Source organism: Nicotiana attenuata, unplaced genomic scaffold (genome assembly GCF_001879085.1).
Source record: "Nicotiana attenuata strain UT unplaced genomic scaffold, NIATTr2, whole genome shotgun sequence".
In the NCBI taxonomy this organism is placed as follows: Eukaryota; Viridiplantae; Streptophyta; class Magnoliopsida; order Solanales; family Solanaceae; genus Nicotiana; species Nicotiana attenuata.
In genome coordinates this window covers 69,676-85,506 of record NW_017670307.1, presented here as the reverse complement: position 1 = coordinate 85,506, position 15,831 = coordinate 69,676, and the positions used below count along the sequence as shown (strand labels likewise).

Here is a 15,831-nt window from a genome sequence, read left to right as displayed (position 1 = left end):
ATTGATATGGGATACAATATCATCCTAAGAAGGCCATGGTTACACGAGATGAAACATGTATCCTCAACATATCACCAATTGCTGAAGTTTGCAACACCCGAAGGAATCAAGCAGATAAAGGGTGATCAATCAGCGGCAAGGGAGATGAATGAAATTTTGGTCTCCAATAGCAAAGGAAAGAACACGCGGCATAGCAATTACATGAACCGCCACCTACTCCCGAACTAGAAGAAGTTAGCCCAAAAATAGAGGCGTCAGACTATTATCAGGTGCCGAGATATTTCCAAGTTCTAGAAGAGACGGATGCAACGAAATCCATAGCGGAAGAACTGGAGCAAGTTGAATTATTCAAAGAATTCCTAGAACGGAAATTCCACTTGGGGACAAGACTGCACCCGGAACTCAAGTCTGATTTTATTGAATTTCTTAAATCTAATGCCAATTGTTTTGCATGGTCGCATGAGGATATGACAAGCATCCCGACAGAGGTAGCTAGGGGTGGAAAAATGGTTAAAAGAAAATAGTTAACCACCCATATTATCCACTAGAAAATGGGTTGGATAATGAACTTTTCAAAAATGGGTCAAATATGGATAAGAACCATATTATCCATTTAGAAAATGGATAACCAATGAGTAACCAATGGATAACCAATGGGTCTAACTTTTACATTTGTAAAGCCTCAAATTGGAGGTTCCTCAAGTTAGGAAGACTAAGAATTCTCCCAAAAGTCATCATATGCAAGAAGTCATGGATAATATGGTTACCCATATTATCCTCCAGTTAATCCATTTTTTATCCGTATTAAATATGGATCGCGTCGGATAATTAATTCATTTTTTCATTACCCATTTTTACCTGAACCATATCCGACCCGACCCGCCCGTTTGCCACTCCTAGAGGTAGCCGTGCACAAATTAAGCTTGGATCCCAACATACCTTCGGTAAGACAAAAGAAATGCCCTATTGTCGAAGCCAGGAATAAATTCATCAAAGAAGAGGTAACCCGCTTGCTTAATATCGGTTCGATCCGAGAGGTAAGATATCTGGACTGGCTAGCTAATGTAGTAGTAGTTCCTAAGAAGAACAATAAATTTCGCATATGTGTAGATTATAAAGATCTAAATAAGGCGTGCCCGAAAGATTCATTCCCACTGCCAAATGTTGATCAAATGAATGATGTCACAACCAGGCACGAGTTAATGAGTTTCCTCGATACCTATTCCAGGTACAACCAAATCAAGATGAACCCGGAAGATCAGGAAAGAACTTTGTTTAAAACAAATTTCGGTACATATTGTTACAATGTGATGCCCTTCGGGTTGAAAAACGCCGGAGCCACTTATCAGCGGCTCGTGAACAAGATGTTTGAAAATTAAATAGGAAAAACTATGGAAGCTTATATAGACGATATGCTCGTTAAGTCTTTGAATGCAGTTGACCACCTTAAGCATCTGCACGAAATTTTTGGCATCCTGAGGAAGCATAAAATGAAACTTAATCCCGAGAAATGCGCATTCGGGGTTAGTTCTGGTAAGTTTCTGGGATTTCTAGCCTCACAAAGGGGATTGAGGTAAACCCCGATAAAATCATGGCCATAGAATACATCCCGAACCAACTGTCAAACGTAAAGGAAGTCTAAAGGCTCACGGGAAGGTTGGAAACTTTGAGCAGGTTCATTTCCCAGACGTCAGAAAAATGTCTCGCTTCTTCGCACTGCTTAAAAAGAAAAATAATTTTGAATAGACACCAGAGTGCCAGCAGGCTTTGAGGGATTTGAAGAAGTACTTATCAAGCCCTTCATTGCTCTCAAAACCAAAAGAAGGTGAAACATTGCTAGTTTACCTCGTAGCCTCGGAAGTTGCGGTAAGTGCGGTTTTAGTTCGAGAGGACGAAGGTACACAATCCTCCATTTATTATGTTAGCAAAAATTTAATGGGAGCAGAAACTCGCTACTCACATTTGATGAAACTGGCCTTAGCTCTCGTAGTTGCCGCTCGGAAGCTAAGGCCCTACTTCTAAGTGGGTGAACCCCCCTTGAGATATTTTCATACAGATGAATAATCGAACAACAAAGAAATGTTAGTCAATTTGGAGCCACTCGATGAACGTAGGGACTTGGCGTATGTAAGAATGGCAGCTCAAAACTAGAGAATGGAGCGGTATTACAATCGATGAGCCAACCTCCGTTATTTCAAAGTAGGAGATTTGGTCCTAAGGAAAGTAACTCCAAATACCCGGGAGCTCAACGTGGGGAAACTAGGTCCAACAATGGGAGGCCCTCACCGGGTTTCAGCTGTCACCGAAAAAGGTTCATACGAGTGGGAGAACCTGAATGGAGAAAAGCTGCCCAACAATTGGAACATGGCACATCTCAAAAGATATTCTTGCTGATGAACGTTATCCGATTAGAAAGTATGTGATGCGCTCTTTTTTCCTTCGTTTAGTTTTTTGTCCCAATTTGGTTTTTCTGGCAAGGTTTCTAACAAGGTAGCGATATAAAGCATACTACAAGACAAAAACAATAAGATCTTTAATAGCAATGCAAACAAGCAAGGATCCACTCGGGGGCGGTTAGATAATCTTTTGCTCTATAGAAAATTCCCACTGGGAAGTCAAGTTTAATATTGAGCAGAGGTTACCCGACCGTTCACGAGCACAAACCACTAGAGGGTTGTTAGAGTTTGTTGCTCAATAGCATGGATTTCTGAGGGGAAGTAAAATGTGTTATCGAGTTAAGGATTATCTAGCAATTCATTGGTGGAACCTTTGAAGATACAAGACTTCCAGTGTTCCAATTCGCACTCTTCGCATTCAAACACTGGGGGGATTGATATGAGGATACGGCAACGATGACTGCCACGTCGATCGGGAAATGAAAAACTGGAAACATAATTGTATCATTGGGATCGGGGACTGCGCGGCCAGCCCCGTAGAAATAAGTTTTACAAGATAGCTACAAGTAATGGCAATCTCTTTTCAGTATAGCGAATGCTTATGTACTTTTGAAAATAGAAGGAATTAAATGAAATTAAATTCTTTTGTTTTTATCTTGTTTCTTTTCTAAACGATGAACTAACTTTGTCATTTGAAAGTTAAACAAGTACTTCGAATTCTAGTGCCATAATGAACAAGAGACATCCTCTTCAAGAGCACCATAAACATAAGAGGGCCCTCTCTTGTGAAAGCCCTCACGTTAAAGGGTTGGTTTCGGAAGAATCTATGCCCGAAACAAAAATGCCTTCGAGGAAAAATACACTCGAAGACGTACACGGAAGGACGCAAAAAGTAAACAGCAAATACTTATAGAAACCCTCATGTAAAAGGGGTAATGCCCGGAATCAAAAATGCTTTCGGGGAAAATATATCCAACACTGCACATAATAAAACTCAAACAGAAAACGTGCGCAAAGCAAATGCAAAGGTTAAAGACTTGCATGGATATTCGAACGAAAGTAAGACTCAAACAATAATTGAGCAAACAGATGTCTTTATTTACAAAAACATGCCAAAATGGCACAGGTACAAGAATTGGAAAAAGAAAAGAAAAGATAAACTGCAGTATCTCCGGAACCAGGAGGAAGAGAAGTGTCCGCGCCCCCGGGAGAAGTAGATGGATCCACTGATGGCTCGACATTTTCACCAATTTGGCCTTCAGCGTCATCGTCCTCCGATTCTTCTTCATTTCCCGAGAACTCGGAATTGGAACCAGAAGGACTAGGAGCATCAGGCTGCACTAGGAGTCCATTTTTAGCAGCTAACTCAAGCTTACGGGCCTTAGCAATTTAGGCATCAAAATCAATGATACCAGCTTTGTCCTAAGTTTTCTCAACAACGAGGGAAGCTGCTCGGTGCTTAAGTTCTTCGTTAAGTTGAGCTATCTCAGCAGAAAGGCTTTCCCGGGTGGACCTAATAGATCTGAGGCTAACATTAAGGTCACGGACAGTTGAACTAAAAAGCCTATTATGCTCGATAGTTTTCCTGAACTTATCCTCCAACTGGGCAAGTTTAGCCTACCAGTAGCAAGCTCTTTAGTTTTGGAATTCAAGGCTGCCTCCAAATTATTCAATCTTTCAGTGGAGGCAACCTCATGATCGGATGCAGCAAGAACGACATTATGGACTTCTACCCATTTAGTTTTAGCTTCATCAAATTGAACCCTCAACGGGGCAATCTTTTGGCTAAGGGTTTCCACTTCTTGCTTGCTTTGCTGCAAATGAGCTTCCAATACAACACCCTCAGTGGCCTTAGCTTCCAGTTCCGAGAGGCGAGCAACACTTTGGTCCCCCTCTGCCAAAAGTTGATCCCGCTTGGAGGTAAGTTCCTCCGTATCACGAATCAGCCTTTGAAGGCCCTCGGAAGCAAGAAAGTTGGCCTGCAAAGCAAGAAAGGTGAAACTCAGAATACGTTCATACAAAAATAGAAGAAATAATAAAAGAAGAAAGGAGCGTACCACTGCGGCATTGTGCATGGCATTGTTCAACAAAGACTCTCCCAAGAGTGCTTAAATCTTTTCCCAAACTTTCTCTGAAGCCAAAGGCTTCAGATAATTAGCAAGCTCCATCGGCCGGGATATCGAGTTGCATCCAGTAGAGACCGAAAGGGTAACATTCTTCCTCTTTTGTGGATCTTCATAAGCGGCAGCATAATTTTGCCCCAAGATCCCATGAATTGGGAACTGGGGAAGAGGAACATCTTCTTCATGGTCGGATGCGGCCGGTGGAGATGATGTAGCACTTGCTGGTGGAAGAGTGGATGAAGATGGAAATGATGTAGCAATTGTTGGTGTTGATGAAGATGGAAATGAAGCTGATGGAGTTAAAGAATAAGAAGCAGCTGCATCAAATGCAGTGCTGGTTGTTGGATGCTCGCCAACCAAAAACGGCAGAGACTCAGTACTCAGCCCTGCAGTACTAGGCATAACAATTGGGGCACGAAAATGGGAGTTAGCATTTTCCACTAAATCAAACTCCCCCGCCCCCCCACCCAAAGTGTCGAGGTGTCGTCCTCGATTAGTGTAACTAACTCAACAGATTGAGTATTCTGTTGAGTTGATGATGAACTTCGCCTTCTGTGTAGAGAAGCACCATCATCACTAGCTTCTCCATCATTGTCGATCATCATGATGTCTATGATCGGCCCGGGAGGAGGGATAGTGATCAAAACTTTCAAAGATGACTCGGGGGCAATAATCTTCGCCCTCTTATTCTTTTTCTCGGCCATGAAAGAACGCCTTCTTTTTGGTTGCTTGTTCTCCGGTCGGGGACTCCGTGATAAAACACCTGTGCCCGAAGAGGTTTGTAGATACTTGTTCGAGTAAGCGCTTCCTGAAGCAGCCTCGCCACATCAGCAGCATCAGCCAAGACGTCCTCCTCGGGGACAGCAACAGAACCCGTAGGTAGACCTGATTTCAAGAAAAAGATAGAAGGGATTAATCAATTTCCTCACATAACAAGTTGAAACAAGGTTAGTTTGAATTATTATGATTTTTGGCCTTCCACCCGTACTGGATGAGCACGGGTCTCGGGTATAGTAACGTCCAAGATCTTTTGGACCCATTGGCCCAAGCCTTCAACCATAGGCGGAACCCATCGAGTTTTTGCAACATGCAAAGGAAGGATCAATAAGGCTATAGAAAAATATTTAGTAAAAGGAAATATTAAACAAAGATCTTACGAGTGCGGTTCCAAGCGGCCAAAAAGGATGAAGGCGTTATTGGAATAATATCACTGGGGGCAACTGCAATGAACCGTTCCATCTATCTACGGTTGTTATCGTCATCCATGCTAGATAACAGAGCATGGTGGTCACGCTTGTAGAGGTTTACCATTCTCCCGCTGAAGACCTTAGGAGAGTAGAGATTTATCATATGAGCTAAGGTTAGCTCTTCTCCGGTCTCCTGGAACAAACGTCAAAGAGAAGGACTTATTTGTGCCAAGCATATTTGGTAGCGGAGGCAAAACTCCGCAATCACGGAATCAAGCTCTCCACTCAAATAAAACTCACCCAAAGTAAATGGATACGTGTAAAAATATGTAAAATCTTCCTTGGGAAGTGTCACTCGCTCCGATAGATCAGGAGCAATAATATCTAACTCATAGCAACGGTCGTCTTCCTTCACAACAGGAATGCTGGAAGGACGGATAGAAGAAGGGTACCTACTGACGGTCCATGTACGAGGATTAGCAGTAGGGAATTTCTCTTCGAAGTCTTTAGTGGTAATAAGACTTCTAGGGATGATGGAGCCCACCGTTGCAGGAATAGAGTCCTCGGCCTTGTTCTTGTTCTTTAAAGAACTGGTGCATTTTAAGGAAGAAGCCATTGTATGGAAGAATGAGAAGGTTTTTTCTTTTAAAGAGAGTTAGAGAAAAGATGGAGAACAAAGGTGCAAATCAGAAGATTGGACAATTATGAAGTGCAAGAGAGAAGGTTGATGCGTAGAAGTAAAAATTTTGATGGTTAAATTCATGGCCATGATTACCTCAATAATCGGTAAAAGTTGTGCTGGATTATGGGATGACGCGTGTTCGGAGCACTAAATACGGAAAGACGTACGTCTAATCAACCGTCGGAAGCCTTTAGAGGGAATTATAGTAATTTCTGCCAAAAGAGTGTTTCTACCAACTTTCCGGTAACACAAAGTTATGTCACGGGAAAGCATGGGGACTATCTGTATAGGGTAAAATATACTATGACACGTGGCCGTCCAAAAATAAGGACACGTGGAACCCAAGACGGGGATGGCAAGAGACCAAACGCAGTTGTTCCACTTGTCACCGGAAGAATAACGTTATTAAAGGTGTGAAAAATGCTCTGCGCCCGGTAGCATTTAATAAAGAATATTCCGTGCCATTAAGAGCAATGGTCTGTTATAGGGAATTTAGCATTTATGTTCACTGTTACACCTTCAACACTGACCCTCATAATTGACATTAAAGAAGGGCATGATCCTAGGACCTCGTTCCCTAGACATAGGTATAAATAGTGAGCTCAGTTATCATTGTAAAGGACACGAATTTTTTGGCAAACGTACACTACATTTTATACAAAGCTTAATACAATCTTACTTTCTCGCTTTTGGATTTCACTATTATTGTGCCCGGAAACCTTGTTCCACTGTCACTTCTGCCATTTCGTCTACATTTTAAGGCTAAGCATTGCATAATTCTTCGATTATTCTATTATTTCAGGATCAAATTAGTTCACTTGTCTAGAAACCATATATACCGTACTATTTTACGGGTAAACAACTATATAAATAGAAACTTAAGACAAGATGAAAATGCATATTCATGCTTTCAATGCTTAGAAGTAGGTAATATAGCTAATCACCAAAGCAAATTAAGTTATATAGTAATAAAATTCGTGAGGCTACATATTCAATGCATACTTAGGGAGAAGATGAGAATGACGTCTTCACTGAGAATATGAAATAAGTTTTCCTGCAATGTGTTTTATGCGCACTCACTCAAATTATAATAATTTAAACAGTATAGGGTGTTTTTAATGTTGTTTCTTGAATAAGAAGTGGTTAAAAAGCTTTAATTCACATATTTTTGCATCAATTTATATCCAAAGGAGTCCCAACTTAGTTCTATCAACTTGATAAATTCCCTTAATAAAGTAAACAACAGCAACGAAGACAATTATAAAAAACATAAGCAAAAATACACATCCCAAATCATCCCGTATAGTTTCAAGATAACAATTCACATTAAAAGAATATACTCCTAACCCTCCATGTCTACACTAGGCTGAAAAACAAAAGCTATCTCCACCATTCTCTTAGGTATCCAAAATAGTGCGTACTTCGCTACTGTCCCAACCGCCCTATCTGTTAGATTAAGAATCGCGGGGCGTGAACAATATTAGCGTACCTGTCAACGCAGCGGAAGAATTGTTGAACTCACCACCGAAACAATTGCCCCAAACCGAACTTTGAATCACTAGGTAACAAAGTTAATCTTCCACCAATTAGATGCCCTTACTTGTGTGTATCTTTCGTTGGGAGAAGAAGAGATTCAGAGAAAAAATTCTTACTGAGTTCTATATTTTCTCTTTCACATAAATAGGCGGAGTAGCGGTAAAGGAAGATAACCCACCACTCGCCCCTTTTTGCACGTTCAGTTTAGTGGGTGTTTGTGGTCTAGTGGTAACTTCCCTTAACCTCTCTCCCTTATCTCTCCTAACCGGGTCGAGTCAGCCCACATGGAGCGAACCATGACCCATAATCCAACATCTCCCACTTCGCTCATAGTGGGCTAGACCGATGTCTTTGACACACTTTTCATACTGGCAAATAGTTGGTGCGACCTGCGAGCACAAAGAGTTGTAAAATTCCAAAACCAATTAAAGGTTGTACTAAAGCTCTATATAGAAATCCAATCACATATGGAAAGGATTCACTACTGGCATGAGGATATTATTACTCGCAATAGCCCAGACATCATTCGCTATTGCAGTAGCTACTTATTCGATCCCTCATCCTCGAAAGAGGGCAACTCGAGTTCTCATATAACATTGTATCCACAATTACACCCAATACCCTCATGGTAAGTGTAATGGTCGACCTATGAATACAAGTTAAATTACTAATTTTTAGTCGTCTTCCCTTTCTACTCGAATCTTTTCATTCCAAATCAACTGCTTTCCTAGACATGCACTTCATTGTCGAATCAATCATGGCTATTAGTGGCATGCTAAAGTAGCAACACTGATTGGCACTTCAAGAGACAGTAAAAGGTCAAAGAGTATTTCAATAAAAGTTACTCTAACTTCTTTGGGATCTCACACAATGAAGAAGCAGGGATTCATTCTTCCATTATCCCATGGTCGATAGCGTGGTATGAAACACATGTCACGGTGTTCTCACCTTATATTGGTGCGTGTGTCTTATTATTTTAATCATCCAACACCGTACAGATCTTGGTCTAGGCACCTTCAAGTGACTAACCCGAGTTTCTCACTTCAATAATCCTCAAACCATCTTCTTAGAGAAACTCGTATCTGGCTTACAAAATAAGTCATAATCGAATAGTGAAATTCGTAAGCTATCAAGAACGACCTCTACAAGTAAATATAATCCCGCATTATCCAAGGTTCTATAAGGTCTCATCTCTGCACGATTCTTAATGCAAGAGGCGATTGCTCGTGTGAGAGAGCCAACCTCGCGACTTGTTCGACACACTTTATCAACAAAATATTCATCACATGCATACGAGATATAGCAAAATTCAAGAGTCAAATATTGATGAGCATATTATAATACTAAAGTTATTTTACAATACATAAATATGTTCATATCCTTCTCAAACCTAGAGCCATAACATGTTTCTCAAACAGGTCTCTAGATATCGCCTTTGTAAAAGGATCAGCTATCATGCTTTGCGTAGGAATGTACTGTAAATTTATCTCTTCACTTTCTACCACGTCTCTTACACAGTTATACTTGATGTCAATGTGTTTGGTCTTGCTGTGATACTTAGGATCTTTTTTATATGCAATAGTCGCTTGACTATCACAATATAGAGTCATGGGACCCTGAGAGTTCTTTGTAATATTCAAATGCTCAAAGAATCTCTTCAACCAAACAACTTCTTGTACTGCAGACGCACAAGCCACGAACTCAGCTTCCATTGTTGAAAGGGCTGTGCAGGTTTGTTTCTTACTTTTCCATGATATAGCACCACCATTAAGTAAGAAGGCATAACTGGATGTTGATTTTCTATCATTCCGGTCACCAGCCCAATCAACATCTATATATCCTCTCAAGTATAAATCATTTCCATTATAACACAGTGAATAATCTGCAGTTCCCTTCAGGTATCTGAAAATTCTCTTCACAGCTAATGATCTCTTTCAGGATTGGATTGATACCTGCTAACCAGACCTACGACATAACAAATGTCTGGGCGAGTACACATCATAGCGTACATCAAGCTCCCGACAGCACTTGAATATGGAACTCAAGACATGTCTTCCTTTTCATTTTCAGTCTTGGGACACATTTTAAGGCTTAAAGTTTCACCTCTCGCTAGAGGAGTATCCATGGATTTGCAATTATTCATGCGAAAACACTCCAATATTTTCTTTATATAAGTTTCTTGAGATAAACTCAATAACTTTTTGGAACAATCTCTTTGGATCTTAACTCCAAGGATATAGTCTGCCTCGCCCATATCTTTCATGTCAAATGACTTTGAAATCCATGACTTGATAGTTTTCACATACTCCAAATTGTTTCCGGCTAATAAAATATCGTCCACATAAAGAGAAAGAATTACAAACATCCCATTGGACTTCTTCACATAAATGCAATGGTCTTCATCGATCATGGTGAAATCATATGAGATCACCTCCTTGTGAAATCTCAAATACCATTTCCTTGAAAATTGCTTCAGGCAATAAATAGATCTTTTCAATTTACAGACCTTCTTTTCTTGGCCTTTAACGATGAAGCCTACAGGTTGTTCCATGTAGATTTCTTCGTTTAGTTGTCCATTGAGAAAAGTTGTCTTCACGTCCATTTGATATAATTCCAAATCCAAACGTGCAACAATAGCCAAAAGTAAGCGAATTGAGGTAAACTTCACAACTGGTAAAAATGTTTCCTCATAATCTATTCCAGCTTCTTGAGTAAAGCCTTTTGCCACCAATCGTGCCTTGTATCTTTCTATTGACCCATCCGCTTTGCGTTTAACTTTGAGAACCCATTTGTTCCCAGTGGCTCTAAGCCCAGGCGGAAGATCAACTAGATCGCAGACTTTGTTGGTTTTCATGGACTCTAATTCTTCTTTCATTGCTATCATCCACTCATCTTTTCCGGGGCTCGATAAAGCCTCAGTCACAGACTTTGGCTCATCCATTTCAGTGGGAGATACCAAGAAAATAGAATCTTCAATTTCATAAGTACGTTTGGGTATATTTTTCCTGGCACTGTTTCGTAGTTGAAATTCAGGTTCCTCAGAAGGATTTTGGGATTGAGAGTTCCCACTCCCACTCCCACTTGGATCAAGAATAAGATCTTGATCAATTTGATTATCAACTATGTCAGAAGACACTTGCTGACTATCTGAGTTCAACATTTCATAAATAGGCTCTCCATTCTTTACCTCGCCCTTCTTTGGAAAATCATTTTCCAAAAAATATGACATCTCGTGATTCAATCTCAGTAACACTTCCATCTTCTAATTCACCAATGAACACATACCCTTTGGAGTGTTCTGAATATCTTATAAAGATACATTTCTTGCCTTTTGGACCTAATTTACCAAACCTGCTAAAAGAATCTTTTACATATGCAGCACAACCTCAAGGTCGTAAATCCTTTAAGTTTGGTTTATGACTAGTCCATAGCTCATAAGGAGTGGAAGAAACTGATTTAGAAGGCACTTTGTTCAATATGTAAGTTGCCGTCAATAATGCATCTCCCCAAAAGGAGATAGGTAAATTTGCTTGTGCCATCATGGACCTTATCATGTCCAATAGTGTTCTATTTCTCCTTTCTGCTACACCATTTTGTTAAAGTGTGTATGGAATAGTTAACTGTCTGGTGATTTCGTTTTTATTGCACAATCCTTTAAATTCTTTTGAAAGATATTTACGCCCTCTATCGGTTCTTAAGGTCTTAATCCTTTTGTCTAATTGATTCTCAACTTCATTCACATATTTCTTAAAGCGTTCAAGTGCTTCAGATTTATGAGAGATCAGATAGACATAACTAAAGCGTGTGAAATCATCAATGAACATAATGAAATATAAAGCACCAGACCTAGCCCTCACATTCATTGGACCACAGATATCAGAATGGATTAATTGCAATGGAAAATGAGCTCTCTTAGCCTTTCTAAATGGTTTACGTGTAATCTTTCCAGCAAGACAATTTTCACAAGTTGGCATTTCAATTTTAGAGAAAGGACCTAGATGTCCTTCCTTAGCCAATCTATTCATCCGATCCTACCCTATGTGACCTAATCTTGCATGCCATGTAATAACATCAACATAATTGTTACTAGAATAACATGCCATAACACAACGGTCAACATAATAGTTATACGTAGAAGGATTACAATCTAACGCAATAAAACCATCATAACGATGTCCAAAACCATAAAAACATTGTCTTGAGTAATTATAAGACCATTGCGACTAAAGTTCAAATTGAAATCTAAATCTAGAAGAACAGACACAGCTACTAAGTTTCATCGAATCTCTGGAACATATAGGACGTCATGCAACATCAAAGATCGGCCACCACACATGTCCATTCTGCAAGTGCCTATCCCTTTGACTTCAAGCTTTGCATTGTTTCCCACATATACATGCTTTGATCCAGGTGGAACTCGACAAAATTCTATAAACGCTTCTCTATCGCGGCTCACATGGTCGGTGGCCCCTGAGTCTACAATCCACACAGGATAAGATTCAGTTAGTAAAACAGTGCTAGAAACATATATAGCACTAAGAGATGCGCTTTGAAATGCTACCTTTTTCGACTCAATGCACTCACGAGCAAAATGCCCTGGGACTTGGCAATTGTAACACTTCATCTTGCTCTTGTCTTTCTTCTTGTAGACCGTTTTCCTTTCTTGGAATTTGGCTTGTTTCTTTTCTTGGAGGGTCCTTCTCCGGTCTCCTTGCCCTTTCCGTCATTTTTCCAGTTTCTCTTGCGATTGAAGCTTGATCTCTTTGTACCACTTGATTCTGCCACAAAGGCATTAGGTACAGCTTTAGCAGCACCAAGCCGCTCGTCTTCAAGCTCCACATGACGGGCAACATCAGCAAAAGTTTTGATGCTATCATTGTGGGTCAAGTTAACTTTCAAATGTTCCCAATTATTGGGAAGAGACCGAATCACTGCCTGAACCTGCTGCTCATCAGAGAGAACATGGCCAACACTTTTGAGTTGAGCAATCATATTTGACATCACCCTTAGATGTTGCTTGACACCGTGATCATGATGCTTTTTGTACGTGTCAAACTTGATTGTGTGTTGTCGAAGGTGAGTCACAGTCGTACCCCCATATGCCTCCTTAAATGTGCCCACATGGCTTGAGCAGTAGGATATTGCTCACATTCGTGGATGAGATCATCAGCAACTGAACTTACAATAATTCCACGTGCAGTGGAATCTTTCTTTTTTCAAACATTGTAAGTTTCCAAATCCCTCATCTGTTGGGCAATGTTACCGTCCTCTGGGTTACTGTCCTCTGGGTGATTCATAACATGGTTAATACTTTCAAGAGCATCTTGCTCTTCGAGTACATACCACATCTTACGACTCCAGATATCGTAATTTTCACCATTCAGTTTGTCACCCTTGTTCAAGTCAGCAATGATACTTTTTGATGCCATGGTTGTTATTAGAGACAATATTAGAAGTTTAACTCATCAATATATACTTCAGTTAATTTATGCATGTGATTACACACTCAAGTAAATTAATTATAATAGTAATTCTACATTTAGTATAGTTTTGAACGGTCACTACGTTTCCATTCATCATCTATATCTCAATATTTTTAATTAATATTAAAATCACTTCTTAGTGTGTACATATTTCAAGTCTCAATCCATTACAAAAGGATATAATAAACAATGTATGTAACTAGTGAGACAAATAACATAATATAAATTTCATTAAAATAAAATACATAATAACAATTTACATGTTTGCTAGGACATCCATATACCAATCGAACACTAACTCTTGCTCATATACGCAAAAAGGTGCACTAGGCCAAACATCATAATAAATCTCAGTTAAAATTTCACCCCAAGGCTCTCGAAGAGAGTCCGCTAAAATAGCTAATGCTTCCCAATCAGTAATTTCTACGTAATTAGCCAATTCAGCTCTTTTTATCTTAAAAAGGAGTACATGTTCAGGAACGAAAACATCAGGGCCCATTTTAAAATCCTTAAACTCTCTAAATTTCTTTTCTCTTTCCCTTCGTTCAGCCCTTCGATTCCTTAATGCATTTTGCCTCGCCCTTGGGACATTCCTGATGACTTCAGGCTCAGAGTCTGAATCATTATAGAAATAAGTCCTGCGACGGCGTACCCTTCTACATTGTCCCCTTCCTTGACTTCGAGAACTCCCATTTGGAGTAATTCGAACTTGTCCCTGTTCAGCCATATCTGAAATAGGATCAAGGAAACAATAAGAATGGCTACAACCACTTAATGTGACAACATATATCACAATAACTCGTAGAAGTATATCAATGTAAGGGATATGACTAAACAATTTTAAAAAAATTATCTTAAGACCAATTCATTAACGATGAAGTCCAACAACAATTCTCTCTTCATATTAGTGGCGGACTACTATCCGAGTAGACCAAAAATAATTGCATCCATCAAGAATGAAATCAGTGGAGTAAAACGGAATGCAATAAATCGTGTGAAACATTATATCAGATAACTTGATGTGAGGGACAACATAGATTCCTAATTAAGAGCGTAAATTGTTTCGCTATTTGATTTGAACATACTCATTACCACCCATTCTGGACTTTTAGAATATGAACTCATATTTAATTCCTAATCATATCAGATTTTTGACTAACTGTTACATAAAACAGTAACATGCTATATTGCGTGGACTTTGCAAAATGCTGCTGCACCCATGTCAGATCCTTCAAAATACATTACTTTTGGAGGATACGACATGTCCGGTGCACTAAACTCCTGCTATGTGCGGGGTCTGGGGAAGGGCTAGACCACTAGGGTCTATGTATACAGCCTTAGTGCCTTACCCTGCATTTCTGCAAGAGGCTGTTTCTACGGCTCGAACCCGTAACCTCCTGGTCACATGGCAGCAACTTTACCAGTTACGCCAAGGCTTCCCTTCACTTGGAGGATACGACATGCATCGAGCGATATTTCAGAGAGCCCGAACAACATAGGTAACATGGCATCTAATAGAAAGAATTTCCAGAAACAGATGAATGAATCAGAACTTTTCTAAGTGAGTTGGTGTAAATAACAACATGGCAAGTAAAAATTATTAGAACTTTTGTATAATCACAGCAATTGCTCGAATTTTAGACAATTTTTGCTTATGCGATAGACATAGTACTCCAAAGCAATTGCTTATGCGATAGACATAGTACTCCAAAGAAAACAGTAGGATTTTTGTGGCACTCAAAAATTGATAATTAACCACAAAACATCAGCCATTTCTGAGCAAGCTCTACAAAAATTTGGAACCCCTCCTGACAACCAATATTGTCTCGGGCCAATTTGGAATTAACACGCATGGATAAATTGATAAATACAGAATCAATGTGTGTTCATCTTGACAGAGCACACAATCACCGCGCTCTGATACCATTGTTAGATTAATAATCGCGGGGCGAGAACAACATTAGCGTACATGTCAACACAGCGGAAGAATTATTGAACTCACCACCGATAATTGCCCCAAACCGAACTTTGAATCACTAGGAAACAAAGTTAATCTTCCACCAATTAGATGCCCTTACTTGTGTGTATCTTTCGTTGGGAGAAAAAGAGATTCAGAGAAAAAATTCTTACGGTACTGAGTTCTATATTTTGTCTTTCACAAAAATAGGCAGAGTAGCGGTTAAGGAAGATAATCCACCACTCACCCCTTTATGCACGTTCAGTTTAGTAGGTATTTGTGGTCTAGTGGTAACTTCCTTTAACCTCTCTCCCTTATCTCTCCTAACCGGGTTGGATCAGGCCACATGGAGCGACCCATGACCCATAATCCAACACTATCAAAACAAGTGTCTACCTTTGCCCTTACTAGCCCTACCTCTCTGAGGACTTTTCTTTCCTCTTCCCCCTCCCCCCCCCCCCCCCCCT

At 39.9% G+C, this 15,831-nt stretch overlaps 1 protein-coding gene across 1 annotated transcript; it reads right to left on the bottom strand.

Moving 5' to 3' along the window:
- Positions 1-2,400: 2,400 nt before the first annotated feature.
- On the bottom strand, positions 2,401-4,921 carry LOC109237565. The gene is made up of 5 exons (XM_019403886.1): positions 4,523-4,921; positions 4,088-4,375; positions 3,837-4,013; positions 3,558-3,776; positions 2,401-2,508 (listed from the first exon to the last, which is right to left on the bottom strand). Exons 1-5 carry the CDS (start codon positions 4,919-4,921, stop codon positions 2,401-2,403), a joined length of 1,191 nt encoding a protein of 396 aa, XP_019259431.1.
- Between the last annotated feature and the right edge of the window lie 10,910 nt (positions 4,922-15,831).